Raw genomic sequence first — 16,245 nt, 5'->3', positions numbered from 1 at the left:
ACGTTAGAATAACACTCGTTGAGCTTTAACTGCTCGAACAGCTGCGACTTCAGGAGGAATAAATGAATCCGAGAGGAAACAGGTCCATAAAGACCGGCTGGTGTGAAGCAGCATTTTAATATCACACGTCCGACACTGATTAACTGCTCGCTGGAGGACGCACACACGACCTCCGACCTTTGATTGGTGCTCATAGTGATGAGACATCAGCTGTTCCTGTCATATTTCAGTACTTCCTGTTTCCTCCGTCAGGTCCTATCACCTGGGTCGGGTCTGTAGTGAGAGCAGCACAGAGAGTAACTGTGGTCAGATATGATTGTTATTATATATATTATTATTATTATTATTTTATATTATTCATACGTAATACGTGTGCAGAGTCGACAGACATCAGATAGCAGCTGGAGGACATGAAGAGTTCATCATGAACATCAGATGTGTCCCTGTGTGGGTTTAGATTTAGATTTGAGACTTTATTCATCCCACAGTGGGGAAATGTTGTCATCACAGCAGCATAGAAACAAAAAGGTGCACACAATACAAACAAACTTACAAATACGTCTCCATAAAATAAGAGACACTAGCACTTTATCTGTCTGTGGTCCAGTGGTTCTGGTTCTGGTTCTGGTCTCCGACTGTAGGAACACATGATCACAGCAGGTCATGACATTATTTATCCTCCTGACAGATGGGTGAAGTACGATTCAGTCTGTACTTTCTGTGGTTACTGACTCATAGCGCCACCTGCTGGTGTGGAGGGAGAATCACTCAGAAACATGATGTAGATGTACAGCTCAGGAAAAAAATAAAACCACTTCAAAATGATCAGTTTCTCTGGTTTCACTGTTTATTGGTGTGTTTGAGTAAAAAGAACATTTTTGTTTTATTCTATAAACTACTGACAACATTTCTCCCAAATTTCAAATACAAATATTTTCATTTGGAACATTTATTTGCAGAAAATGACAAGTGGTCAAAATAACAAAAAGATGCAGAGTTTTCAGATCTGGAATAATGCAAAGAAAACAAGTTCATATTCATTTTTAAACAACACAATACGAATGTTTTAACTGAGGAAGAGTTCAGAAATTAATATTTGGTGGAATAATTGATTATTGATTTCCAATCCCAGCTTCATGCGTCTTGGCGTCTCTCCACCTCTTTCACTTTGATGTTGGGAGACTTTATGACTCCTGGTCCAAAGATTCAAGCAGCTCGGCTTTGTTTGACGGCTGGTGACCGTCCATCTTCCTCTTCATCACATTCCAGAGGTTTTCAATGGGATTCAGGTCTGGAGATCTGGCCGGCCCTGACAGGGTCCTGATCTGGTGGTCCTTCATCCACACCTTCACTGACCTGGCTGTGTTTCATGGAGCATCGTCCTGCTGGAAGAACCCTCCTCAGAGGTGGGGAACATCGTCAGAGCAGAAGGAAGCACGTTTTCTTCCAGGACAACTTTGTCCTCGGCTCAATTCATGCGTCCTTCACGAAGACAAATCTGTCCGATTCCAGCCTTGCTGAAGCCCCTCAGATCTTCACCGATCCTCCACCACATTTCACAGGATGTGGAGACTCTGTGGCTCGTCGACCTCTCCAGGTCTCCGTCTAACCATTGGACCACCAGGTGTTGGACAAAGCTAAACATTGGACTCCTCAGAGAAGATGACCTTCCTCCAGTCCTCTATGGTCCAATCCTTCTGGTCTTCTTCAAACCTCAGCCTGGCTCTTCTTTGCTTCTCATGATGAAGGGATTTTCTATCTTTGCAGGACTTCAGCCGCCAGGAGCCTGTTTCTAACCGTCCTCACCATCCTCACCGTCCTCTTCACCCCAGCTGCTGTCTGACGTTCTTTTTGGAGTTCACTTGGTGTCATCCTACGTTTGTTGAGAGACATTGGAATGAGTTGGAGGTCATCCCGGTGAGCAGAGTTGTTTTGGTCCTCTGCCGGTCTGTAGCTTTGTTGTCCCTAATGTCTGTAGCTTTGTTGTCCCTAATGTCTGTAGCTTTGTTGTCCCTAATGTCTATAGCTTTGTTGTCCCTAATGTGTATAGCTTTGTTGTCCCTAGTGTCTATAGCTTTGTTGTCCCTAATGTCTGTAGCTTTGTTGTCCCTCGTGTCTATAGCTTTGTTGTCCCTAATGTTTGTAGCTTTGTTGTCCCTAATGTCTGTAACTTTGTTGTCCCTAATGTCTGTAGCTTTGTTGTCCCTAGTGTCTATAGCTTTGTTGTCCCTAATGTCTGTAGCTTTGTTGTCCCTCGTGTCTATAGCTTTGTTGTCCCTAATGTCTGTAGCTTTGTTGTCCCTAATGTCTGCTGCTTGACCTCATTCTTATGAACCGTCGTCTTTGACATTTGAAGGATGGAAGCAGCCTGACGCTCACTGTATTCCTCTGCCAGTAAAACCAGAGTTGAACTCTTCTTTTCTCACTCAAAACTTTTCTTTTGAAATCTTTTGGACAATAGTCACTTTTTAAAAAAATTCCAATTACATTAGAAGGTTCTAGTAGCACTGTTCCTGCCATCCAGCTGGTCCTATTGTAAGAGGATAGTGATGACTACAGCACTGGTTTTATACTTTTCTTCATTAAATAAGATCTGGTTCAGGTGATCACCTGATCGGTACCTCATTAAGTAGAATCAGGTGATCACCTGATCAGTACCTCATTAAGTAGAATCAGGTGATCACCTGATCAGTACCTCATCAAGTAGAATCAGGTGATCACCTGATCAGTACCTCATCAAGTAGAATCAGGTGTTCTTGTATTGGAATTCAACAGACTGGAATGGAACAGCTGCCGTACGTAGAGATGCTGATTTAACAAACATTTGGAGAGGTCTCTTCATTTTATACAGAGCTGAATGTTGTGTTTTTGTTTGCTAGATATTTGCATTAGTTGCTGTTTTGTATTTGAACACCTCACTGTGTTTGAAGTTATGATCGCAGCAGAGTGGTTACAGAAGAGACATGTTTATCTGCATTTAACTGAAACACACATTTTTACTGAATCTTCACCAAAGTGCTTCTGGTGCCTTAATCTGACCGTGATGATGATGATGATGATGATGGTTTTGATGATGATCATTCAATTCAATTCAATTCAATTCAATTCAATTCAATTCAATTCAATTCAATTCAATTCAATTCAATTCAATTCAACTTTATTTATATAGCGCCAAATCACAACACAGGTTATTTCATGGTACTTAACACATTAAAGTCTTTACAGCAAGACTTTACAATATTATACAGAGAAACCAATAATTCAATAATTCAATAATTCAACAATTCAACAATTCAACAATTCAATAATTCAACAATTCAACAATTCAACAATTCAATAATTCAACAATTCAACAATTTTCATATAAACTAGGAGGGAAAAAACTCCTCTTTAAGGGAGAAAAACCTCCAACAGAGGGAAGAAAAACTCTCTTTAACAGGAAGAAACCTCCGACAGAACCAGGATCAGAGGTGGGCGGAGCATCTGTTAACAGAACCAGGATCAGAGGTGGGCGGAGCATCTGTTAACAGAACCAGGCTCAGAGGTGGGCGGAGCTTCTGTTAACAGAACCAGGATCAGAGGTGGGCGGAGCATCTGTTAACAGAACCAGGCTCAGAGGTGGGCGGAGCATCTGTTAACAGAACCAGGATCAGAGGTGGGCGGAGCATCTGTTAACAGAACCAGGATCAGAGGTGGGCGGAGCATCTGCCTCGACCGGTTGGGGTGAGAGGAGAGCAGAGAGAGAAAAGGACAGCATAGAGATACAAGAGAAGAACTGTTGGTGGAGACGACAATCACAGAGCAGAGACATGCAGCTCCATGACGGGACATCTGGAAAAGAAAGAACAGAAACTACACGAGCGAAGGAACTGAATGGAGACAACAGATAATAAGAAGAAACTATGGGAAAGAAGAAGATGGTGAGGTATGAGTCAGTTAAAGAGTAGGAGGAAAGAAAAGAAGCTCAGCATGTAACGAGGTCCTCCAGCAGCCTCGGCCTATAACAGCATATCTAAGGGTTGGTTCAGGTCTACCTGAGCCAGCCCTAACTATAGGCTTTATCAAGAAGGAACATTTTGAGTCTAATCTTAAAGCTAGAGAGGGTTTCTGCCCCTCCAACACAAACTGGGAGCTGGTTCCACAGGGGAGGAGCCTGAAAACTGATGCTCCGCCTCCCATTCTACTTCTGGAAACTCTAGGAACCACAAGTAGACCAGCGTACTGAGAGAGAAGTGCTCTGCTAGGATTATATGGTTCTATAAGATCTCTAAGATATGATGGAGCCTGGTCATGTAGAGCTTTGTAAGTCATCAAGAGAATTTTAAATTCTAGTCTTGATTTCACAGGAAGCCAGTGAAGAGAAGATAAAACTGGAGAAATGTGATCTCTCTTGATAAATACTGTCAGTACTCTTGCTGCAGCATTTTGGATCAGCTGCAGGTTTTTAATGAGTAATTTGGACATCCTAACAACAAGGAATTACAATAATCTAGTCTAGAAGTAACAAACGCAGGAATGAGTTTTTCTGCGTCACGCTGAGGAAGGATTTTCCTGATTTTATTAATATTACGTAGATGAAAGAAGGCAGTTCTGGAGATTTGCTTTATACGGTGTCTAAAGGACAAATCCTCATCAAAGATGACTCCAAGGTTCCTCACAGTTTTGCTGGAGGCCAAGACAACATCATCTAGAGTAACTAAGTGATTACAGAAAGAGTTTCTGAGGTGTTTAGGACCAAGTACAAGAACTTCTGTTTTGTCTGAATTTAGAAGCAGGAAGTTCTTGGTCATCCAGGCCTTTATGTCTTTTAGACAGGCTTCAAGTTTTACTAACTGATTAGTTTCATCTGGTTTTATAGAAAGATATAGCTGAGTGTCATCTGCATAACAATGGAAGTTGATGCAGTGCTTCCTGATGACATCTCCTAATGGGAGCATGTACAAAGTAAAAAGTATTGGGCCTAACACTGAGCCTTGTGGAACTCCATAACTAACTCTTGTTTGTCTGGAAGACTCATTGTTGACATGGACAAACTGGAATCTATCTGATAAGTAGGATTTGAACCAGTCTAATGCAGTTCCTTTAATCCTCGTAACGTCTTCTAATCTCTGTAATAAGATCGTATGATCAATCGTATCAAAAGCAGCACTGAGGTCCAGAAGAACAAGTACAGAGACGAGTCCATTATCTGAGGCTAATAAAAGGTCCTTAGTAACTTTCACCAGAGCTGTTTCTGTGCTATGATGAACTCTAAAGACTGAAAATCTTCAAACAGATCATTCCTTTGTAAATGATCACAAAGTTGATTTGAAACAACTTTTTCAAGGATTTTAGAAATAAACGTCAGGTTGTAAATTGATGATGGTGAGTCTGATGATGATGATGATGATGATGATGATAAGTCCGAGTCTGATGATGAGTCTGATGATGATGATGAGTCTGATGATGATGAGTATGATGATGATGATGAGTATGATGATGATGATGAGTATGATGATGATGATGAGTGTGATGATGATGATGATGATAAGTCTGAGTCTGATGATGAGTCTGATGATGATGAGTATGATGATGATGATGAGTGTGATGATGATGATGATGAGTATGATGATGATGAGTGTGATGATGATGATGATGATGGTGCTGCTGATACAACTTCTGGCTTCCGTCTTTTAGTAGTTCTCTGTGTTGCCATGGAAAGTCGTAGTCATGGTTACCAACAGGTGGATTTCATCATTTACTCTGTTTATCCAGCAGATGAGATGTTTTGGTTTCTCTAGCACACGATGACTTGTTCTTACTGAGAGCTTCACTGAGGACGTCCTGACGTCTCCGTCCCCTCCGTCCGTCCTCGTTGGATCACTCGGAGTGTTTCAACTGTTTATGGTGGAGTTGTGGAGCAGCAGTCATCAGGGGGAGTTCACTGTTCCTGTTATATGTTGCTGGTAGAAGGAGAGAGAGGGGGAGAGAAGGAGAGAGAAGGGGAGAGAAGGGGAGAGAAGGGGAGAGAAGGGGAGAGAAGGAGAGAGGAGGAGAGAGAAGGAGAGAGAAGGAGAGAGAAGGAGAGAAGAGAGAGAAGGGAGAGAAGGGGAGAGAAGGAGAGAGAAGGAGAGAGAAGGAGAGAGAAGGAGAGAAGGGGAGAGGAGGAGAGAGGAGGGGAGAGAAGGGGAGAGGAGGAGAGAGAAGAGGAGAGAAGGGGAGAGAAGGGGAGAGAAGGAGAGAGAAGGAGAGAGAAGGGGAGAGAAGGGGAGAGGAGGAGAGAGGAGGGAGAGAAGGGGAGAGGAGGAGAGAGAAGAGGAGAGAAGGAGAGAGGAGGGGAGAAGGAGAGAGAAGGGGAGAGAAGGAGAGAGAAGGAGAGAGAAGGAGAGAGAAGGGGAGAGAAGGGGAGAGGAGGAGAGAGGAGGGGAGAGAAGGAGAGAGAAGGGGAGAGAAGGAGAGAGAAGGGGAGAGAAGGGGAGAGAAGGAGAGAGAAGGAGAGAGAAGGAGAGAGAAGGGGAGAGAAGGGAGAGAGGAGAGAGGAGGGGAGAGAAGGGGAGAGGAGGAGAGAGAAGAGGAGAGAAGGAGAGAGGAGGGGAGAGAAGGAGAGAGAAGGGGAGAGAAGGAGAGAGAAGGAGAGAGAAGGGGAGAGAAGGAGAGAGAAGGAGAGAGAAGGAGAGAGAAGGGGAGAGAAGGGGAGAGGAGGAGAGAGGAGGGGAGAGAAGGGGAGAGAAGGGGAGAGAAGGGGAGAGGAGGAGAGAGAAGGAGAGAGAAGGAGAGAGAAGGAGAGAGAAGGGGAGAGAAGGGGAGAGAGAGAGAGGAGGGGAGAGAAGGGGAGAGGAGGAGAGAGAAGAGGAGAGAAGGAGAGAGGAGGGAGAGAAGGAGAGAGAAGGGAGAGAAGGAGAGAGAAGGAGAGAGAAGGAGAGAGAAGGGGAGAGAAGGGGAGAGGAGGAGAGAGGAGGGGAGAGAAGGAGAGAGAAGGGGAGAGAAGGAGAGAGAAGGGGAGAGAAGGGGAGAGAAGGGGAGAGGAGGAGAGAGGAGGGGAGAGAAGGGGAGAGGAGGAGAGAGGAGGGGAGAGAAGGAGAGGGGAGGGGAGAGAAGGAGAGAGAAGGAGAGTCTTGAAGGTGTTTAGAGTTCAGTCAGCCAGCTTCTCTCAATTGAGCCTGGTGAGTGACAGCAGAGCCTCCAATGTGTGTGTGTGTGTGTGTGTGTGTGTGTGTGTGTGTGTGTGTGTGTGTGTGTGTGTGTGTGTGTGTGTGTGTGTGTGTGTGTGTGTGTGTGTGTGTGTGAACCCGGTGCTCCCAGCCTGTCTCAGCTGTGTTCCCGCCACAGACATAGAAAACCAAAACAAACAGGCGTGTCTCACTCCAACATGCGTGTAGCGTGTTGGTCCTTCACTTTCATGAACTGACATGTTGCTTGGTGAGTTATGATCCCTGAGAGCCTGAAAGAAACAACTAAGCAGGCTCTAATGAACAACAACTTCATATGTGGAATTATTAATAATTTAATTATTATTTATTTATGGCTATCACAGTGGAAGAGAAACAACTGGTCTTCATGACAGATTAACCTTTCATGTTGGTTTAAAAGTGAGTCAGCAAGTTATGAAGTAATACTCTTTTGATACTGAAAAGTACTGTTACAACACATCATAAAATCATACAATGATACAATCACATACAATAATATACAATCATATTTGATCACATACAATCATATACATCACATACAAATATATACATCACACAATCATATACAATCATAAACATCATATACATCACCTACAATCATATACAATCACAAACAATCACATAAAATCATATACAATCATGTACATCATATACATCATATACAATCATATTCTTCATATACAATCATATACAACATATACAATCATATACAATCATATGCAATTACATGTAATTGTATACATCATATACAATCATATACATCACATACAATCATGTACAATAATATACAATCATATTTGATCATATACAATCACATACAATCATATACATCATTTACAATCGTATACATATACATCATATACATCACACAATCATATACAATCACATGCAATCATATACATCACATACAATCATATACATCACATACAATCATATACAATCACATACAATCATATACAATCACATACAATCATATACAATAATATACAATCATATATGATCATATACATCACATACAATCATATATGATCATATACAATCACATGCATCATATACAATCATATACATTGCATACAATCATATACAATAATATACAATCATATATTATCATATACAATCATAAATAATCATGTACATCATATACATCATATACAATCATGCACAATCACATACAATCATATACATCATATACATCATTTACATCATATACAATCAAATACAATCATATTCATCATATACAATCATATACAACATATACAATCACATACAATCATACACATCATATACAATCATATACAATCACATACAATCATATACAATTACATACAATCACATACGTCACGTACAATCATATACATCATATACAATCACATACAATAATATACAACCATATAGGAACATATACAATCACATGCAGTCATGTACAATAATATACAATCGTATACATCACATACAATCTTACACAATAATATACAATCACACACAATCATATACATCATATACACCATATACAATCATATACATCATATACAATAATATACAATCATATATGATTATATACAATCACATTCAATCACATACAATCACATACAATCATATACAATCATGTACATCATATACAATCATGCACAATCACATACAATCACATTCAATCATGTACAATAATATACAATCATATACATCATATACATCATAAACAATTATATACATCATATACAATCATATACATCATATATAATCATGCAATCATATACATCATATACAATCACAAACAATTATATACATAATATACAATCACAAACAATCATATACATCATATACAATCTTATACAATCTTATACAATCATATACATCATATACAATCATATACATCATATACAATCATATACATCATAAACAATCATATACATCATATACAATCATATACATCATATATAATCATGCAATCATATACATCTTATACAATCACAAACAAGTATATACATAATATACAATCTTATACAATCATATACATCATATACAATCACGTACAATCATATACATCATATACAATCATATACAATGATGCGCGTCTAAGCATGTCATTGTGTGTCTATGCATGTTGTTGTGTGTGTTTGTATTTTATTGTGTGTGTGTGTGTCTGTGTGTGTGTGTGTGTGTGTGTGTGTGTGTGTGTGTGTGTGTGTGTGTGTGTGTGTGTGTGTGTGTGTGTGTGTGTGTGTGTGTGTGTGTGTGTGTGTGTGTGTGTGTGTGTGTGTGTGTGTGAATGTGAGTGTGTGTGTGAGTGTGTGTGTGTGTGTGTGTGTGTGTGTGTGTGTGTGTGTGTGTGTGTGTGTGTGTGTGTGTGTGTGTGTGAGTGTGTGTGTGTGTGTGTGTGTGTGTGTGTGTGTGTGTGTGTGTGTGTGTGTGTGTGTGTGTGTGTGTGTGTGTGTGTGTGTGTGTGTGTGTGTGTGTGTGTGTGTGTGTGTGTGTGTGTGTGTGTGTGTGTGTGTGTGTGTGTGTGTGTGTGTGTGAGTGTGTGTGAGTGTGAGTGTGCGTGCGTGCGTGCGAGTGTGCGTGTGTGCGTGTGTGCGTGTGTGCGTGTGTGTGTGTGTGTGTGTGTGTGTGTGTGTGTGTCTCCATTGATCCCTCTGTATTGTCGTTGCTGTGTATTTGTGCACTTAACATTTGTGCAGCGGCTTGCTGTTCTTTTACCTTCGATATTCCTCTCAGCGCCGGCTGCCTGCTGCGCAGCACTCTCAGGGTACTCACAGCTGCTCCTCCTCCCCCCACAGACTCACACACACTCACACACACTCACACACACTCACACACACACTCACGCACGCACGCACACTCACACTCACACACACTCACACACACACTCTGACAATATATACACAGACATAGAAGACAAACAGAGACAGATTGAAGACAGACAGAAGACAAACAGAGACAGACAGAAGGCAGACAGAAGACAAACAGAGACAGACAGAAGACAGACAGAGAGACACAGAGACAGACTGAAGACAGAAAGAAGACAGATAGAGAGACACAGATACAGAGTGAAGACAGACAGAAGACAGACAGAGACAGATAGAAGACAGACAGAAGACAAACAGAAGACAGACAGAGACATAGAAGACAGACAGAAGACAGAGAGACAGACTGAAGACAAACAGAGACAGACAGAAGACAGAAAGAAGACAGACTGACAGACAGAGAGACACAGAGACAGACTGAAGACAGACAGACAGAGACAGATAGAAGACAGACAGAAGACAAACAGAAGACAGACAGAGACATATAAGACAGACATAAGACAGAGAGACAGACAGAAGACAAACAGAGACAGAAAGAAGACAGACAGAGAGACACAGAGACATACTGAAGACAGACAGAAGACAGACAGAGACAGATAGAAGACAGATAAGACAAACAGAAGACAGACAGAAGACAAACAGAGACAGATAGAAGACAGACAGAGAAACAGACAGAAGACATAAAGTTTTGTTGGATGTTTCTGTGTGTTGTCGGATGTGTTTGTGTTTTTTGACGTGTGTCTGAGTGTTGTTGGATGTGTGTTTGTGTTGTTGGATGTGTGTGTCTGAGTGTTGTTTGATGTGTGTCTGTTTGTGTTGTTGGATGTGAGTGTTGTTGGATGTGTGTCTGTGTTGTTGGATGTGTGTGTGTTTGTGTGTTGATGGATGTGTGTCTGTGTTGGATGTGTGTGTTTGTGTGTGGTTGAAAGTGTGTTTTGTTTAATGTGTGTCTGTTAGTGTTGTTGGATGTGTGTGTTTGTGCGTGGTTGGATGTATTTGTGTTGTTGGAGGTGTGTGTTTGTGTTTTTGGAGGTGTGCGTTTGTGTTACTGTGTGTATGTTTGTGTTGCTGTGTGTGTGTGTCTGTGCTGGTGATCAGTGTGATCCTGTCCGTTATCTCTAACTGTTTCTCATCCGCTGATCACGTGATTAAAACGTTTAATGAACTCTTTCTTTGCGTTTCAGCTCTACGAACTGGACGAAGATGAAAAGCGTAAAGAGTTCCTCGATGACCTCTTCAGCTTCATGCAGAAACGAGGTGAGAACGACCATCGTGTTTATTTGATCGTGTTTATATAGTCGTGTTTATTTGATGTTGTTTATTTAGTTGTGTTTATTTGGTCGTGTTTATTTAGTCGTGTTTATTTGATCGTGTTTATATAGTCGTGTTTATTTGGTGTTGTTTATTTAGTCGTGTTTATTTGGTGTTGTTTATTTAGTTGTGTTTATTATTTGATGTTGTTTATTTAGTCGTGTTTATTTGGTCGTGTTTATTTGATGTTGTTTATTTAGTCATGTTTATTTAGTCGTGTTTATTCAGTTGTGTTTATTTGATGTTGTTTATTTAGTCATGTTTATTCCGTTGTGTTTATTTGATGTTGTTTATTTAGTCATGTTTATATAGTCATGTTTATATAGTCATGTTTATATAGTCATGTTTATATACTCGTGTTTATTCAGTTGTGTTTATTTAGTCGTATTTATTTGATGTTGTTTATTTAGTCGTGTTTATTTGGTCATGTTTATTTAGTCATGTTTATATAGTCGTATTTATTTGATGTTGTTTATTTAATCGTGTTTATTTAGTCATGTTTATTTGGTCGTGTTTATTTGATCGTTTTTATTTGATCATGCTTATTTAGTCGTGTTTATTTGGTCGTGTTTATTTACTTAAGTTTATTTAGTCGTGTTTATTTAGTTGTGTTTATTTAGTCATTTTAATTTGGTTGTATTTATTTAGTCGTTTTAATTTGATAGTGTTTATTTAGTCATATTTACTTTATGTTGTTTATTTAGTCGTGTTTATTTGGTCGTGTTTATTTGGTTGTGTTTATTTAGTCGTATTCATTTGATGTTGTTTATTTAGTCATGTTTATTTGGTCATATTTATTTGATATTGTTTATTTGGTTGTGTTTATTTAGTCGTGTCTATTTAGTCATGTTTATTTGGTCGTGTTTATTTGATCGTGTTTATTTAGTCGTATTTATTTGATGTTTATTTAGTCGTATTTATTTGTTGTTTATTTAGTCGTGGTTATTTGTTCATGTTTATTTGATGTTGTTCATTTAGTCGTGTTTATTTAGTCATGTTTATTTGGTCGTATTTATTTGATGTTGTTCATTTAGTCGTGTTTATTTGGTTGTGTTTATTTAGTCGTTTTTAATTGATGTTGTTTATTTAGTCGTGTTTATTTGGTCGTTTTTATTTGATGTTGCTTATTTAGTCGTGTTTATTTAGTTGTGTCTATTTAGTTGTGTTTATTTAGTCGTGTTTATTTAGTCGTGTTTATTTGATCGTGTTTATTTGTCGTGTTTATTTGGTCATGTTTATTTTGTCGTGTTTATGTGATTGTGTTTATTTGATCGTGTTTATTTGATCGTCTTTTTGTCCTGCCATGTCCGGAGGAAGGAACGTGTCTTTTATAGTCACATCCTCCCTACAAACAGCTTAGAGTAGTGGTAGAGTGGGTTGCACACTGGATTGGTGGTTCGATCCCCAGCTCCTCCTGTCCACATGCCTAAGTGTCCTTGAGCAAGACACTGAACCCTAAGTTGCTCCTGATGTTGAACCATCGGCGTGTGAATGTTCTCCTGATGGTGAACCATCGGTGTGTGAATGTTCTCCTGATGTTGAACCATCGGTGTGTGAATGTTCTCCTGATGGTGAACCATCGGTGTGTGAATGTTCTCCCGATGGTGAACCATCGGTGTGTGAATGTTCTCCCGATGGTGAACCATCGGTGTGTGAATGTTCTCCCGATGGTGAACCATCGGTGTGTGAATGTTCTCCCGATGGTGAACCATCGGTGTGTGAATGTTCTCCCGATGGTGAACCATCGGTGTGTGAATGTTCTCCTGATGACAGCACCTTGCATGGTGATCTGTCTCATTAGTGTGTGAATGGAAAAACCATGTTAAAGAGCTTTGAGACCAAAAGGTGATAAAACTATACAAGTACAGAACATTTACCATTTAGCTTTAGTCCACTTCAGAACAGCAGCAGCTCCTCCTCCATCAATGTTTTTTCAACACGTTGTTCTCAACATGTTGAAACATCATCAGATCCTCAAATCATCTCTTTGTTTTGGTAAACTGGCGTCTCACACGGAGAATAATTAATAATCCTCTCAGTGTCCTCACATGTCAGCAATAAATACAATGATTAAATCAGAATGAGACTGATGTCGGTGTGTTTACACTCCCAGGCTGCAGCAGCTCAGTTAATACAAACACTGTGTAGTTAGACACCAAACAGATTATATAAAAGATAGTGAAACAAAGAGCAGTAGTGTGTGTGTGTGTGTGTGTGTGTGTGTGTGTGTGTGTGTGTGTGTGTGTGTGTGTGTGTGTGTGTGTGTGTGTGTGTGTGTGTGTGTGTGTGTGTGTGTGTGTGTGTGTTAGTGCAAACATCAGTAGTGTGTGACATTAGTTACGTGATTCAGGGTGTAATCATGATATTAAGAACTAAATGCTGCCGTCATAACGAAACTCTCCGAAACCTCTGTCTGCTGTCTTCATGTGACCTTCATATCAATCATATGTCCAAACTGCATTTACTGAAGAGGACTGTAGGAGGCAACTGACAGCACCGGAAAAAACATTTACAGTTCAGTCTGATAATGCGGTGACTAAAACAAAACGTACAAACACACTTTATGTGACAGAAATGTTTTTTTAATCTCCCAAGGAGACCAGAGCTTCATCTTCATCGTCTCAGAGAATCAGTTTAAATCTATGATGTCGGATGAGAACAAATTCGCAGACTGTTCCTTCAGACTGGTGCTCTGATGGTTTCTTCTGTTGGTGGCTCGTCCATGTCAGACAGGTAGACGGCTCCTCCCACCGTCCTCTAACCCTCCAGGATGAGGCCGTGTTTCCCAAACTGAGGATTCCTGCAGCTTTTACTGGGGAAATAGATCCGTGTTTGGAGCCTTGTATAATAAGAGGAAGTCAACCACCCAGCAGAGAATAGACGGCACAACGATGCTCTATTTCAGGAGCAGCAGGCTGGCGTGCCGGGCTGTTCTTATTTTGAATTCCTGCTTCTGCACACAATGTTTTACACGCCATCACATTCCTCCATTTAATGTCCTCATCTGCCTGTTCTTCACTCACAATGCAAGGACGCTGAAAACACACTTATTTTAAGTATTTCATTATCTATTAATAACCGGTGCTTGTATTTAATTAAGTCAGCTTTATTTCAGCTGCTTTGAACGCTTTTACAAACATTTGAATCCATTTAAAGGCACATTAGAAAATAAAATTCTATTTAAAATCAAAGTTAACGTTGAAATATTATAAGCATATAATTTGGTCAGATCTATGAAGTCAAACTTTCAGGTTTAAAACAACTTGAAGATTGCAGATGAAACTTGTAGGAGAATAACCCTCTAATGATGCAGTTCTCCTACATGAACATGTTTACTAGCAGACAAACCAACATGCAGCATACTGGTTTTTTTTTGTTTTGTTTTTTATAGAAAGTGAATTACTGATAATAAAAAAATAGAATGAAGATGTTTTATTCAGACTTATCTTGATAATCAAAAATAAAAACATGAAACAAAAGAATTTAAATGATCATTTTAAATGAAATCCCAAATTCCTCTGACTGGATGTTTAAATGTAAAGTTCACATAAACAGGAAGCAGAGGGACATTTTATAAAGTTGATAATAAAACCTGTAAATACTCTGATTTATTAAACCACAATGATAATCTGAGTGCTTTGATTTTAACTCAGATATTTCAGGAGACCGGACAAAGACACCGAAAATCAGCTGATAGATTTACTGACGAGGAGCAGCTGACATTTAAATAAAACAAATTTAAAAAAACAAATTTAACATGGACGACTTTTATATGAATGAAAACATCTTCCTTAATTTTCAGTGTTTCTTCACATCATCTTTACACTCTATTTAATCTAACTGATGTATTTAAACAGAAAAGAAACATGATGGACAGACTGATGTTTAAGATGTTTTATTGAAATATTTAATCTCAGACACGTCGCTGTATTTAATTCAAAGGATGCATTTCATTTTAAAAAGGAAAAATAAATTTTAGATAGACAGACTCACGTTTTAGAGGTTTTATTTAGAGGTGTTAGATCATAGATATTATATATCTAAATAGATATTTAGATATTGTGTAAATCTGTCCCCGCTGACGTCCAGCTGTGACAGCTGCAGGAAAGCCCGTGTTGATGGAGTAATGATGTAGTTGGGTGGTCACTTGGGTTTAGAGACAGTATGGATTGTTGTTGGAGCGTTCAATTAGAGATTGATTTTGGACTTAGTGTTGGAGACATTGTCAGTGCGAAGCCGATCAGCAGCAGCTATCTCCTCCGCTCGCCTCTGACAGCTGAGATCAGAGAGGAGCGCTCCAAATATCCCGTCAATGTTCCTGGACAACATCACGGGGAAATGTCAGGCAGGAAGGTCCGTTAATCTGAGACCCCGGTGGACTGGGTCAGACACGGCTCTGCTTTAATAGTTTGGATCTAATGACTCTTTAAATCCAGAACTTAAGGACTTCCTCCTCTGGGCCTCACGGACTCTCAGATTCAGTTTTCTTTCTGATTCTAATGTGTTCAATGCACATATATTATAAAACCCTCATAAAGTGGTTCCGCCCAACTGAGTCTAAGTGCATCGTTCTTCACTTCCTTCCAACACCACAGGGTTTTTGATGTGACACCCGATCACTTCCTGAACTGAGTCCAGAGACAGAACCTGATTCATACGTTATGTGTTTTCTGCTCTGATGGACGTTTGGTTCGGTTTAGGTAGAAAAAGTATTTAGTCAAAGTCAGAGAAACTTCCTGTTCTCAAGTCTCGTATACATAGAAAACAGGAAACGTCAATACATTTATTTGTTACAGATTTGTTAAAGATCAGCAGTGTATAAGAACGACCACTCATGTCGCTCCTGTAGCAGCATGAAGGCCTTAAAGTGAAGCATGCATAGCACTCATGTAGATGTTCAGGTTGCTGGTGTGACCCGTCCACTATAGCCGGCTGCTTCTCCAAACTGAGGACACGTCGGACTC

At 39.9% G+C, this 16,245-nt stretch overlaps 2 protein-coding genes across 2 annotated transcripts in view; both read left to right on the top strand.

Annotated features, from left to right (window-relative positions):
• apba1a (amyloid beta (A4) precursor protein-binding, family A, member 1a) overlaps positions 1 to 16,245 on the top strand; it is a 119,896-nt gene that overhangs the window by 8,480 nt on the left and 95,171 nt on the right. The window lies entirely within an intron of this gene.
• arid3c (AT rich interactive domain 3C (BRIGHT-like)) overlaps positions 1 to 16,245 on the top strand; it is a 68,110-nt gene that overhangs the window by 27,762 nt on the left and 24,103 nt on the right. The window contains exon 3 of the mRNA XM_069723616.1: positions 11,155 to 11,227. Coding sequence (XP_069579717.1) covers positions 11,155 to 11,227 — 73 coding nt within the window. The remainder of the gene's footprint in view (positions 1 to 11,154; positions 11,228 to 16,245) is intronic.

Source organism: Brachyistius frenatus, unplaced genomic scaffold, assembly GCF_029030835.1.
Source record: "Brachyistius frenatus isolate BFR_SWC_R1_liver_20210118 unplaced genomic scaffold, ASM2903083v1 Contig_338, whole genome shotgun sequence".
Taxonomy (NCBI): Eukaryota; Metazoa; Chordata; class Actinopteri; family Embiotocidae; genus Brachyistius; species Brachyistius frenatus.
The sequence above is the reverse complement of the archived record's forward strand: the minus strand, read 5'-3'. Positions and strand labels throughout refer to the sequence as shown.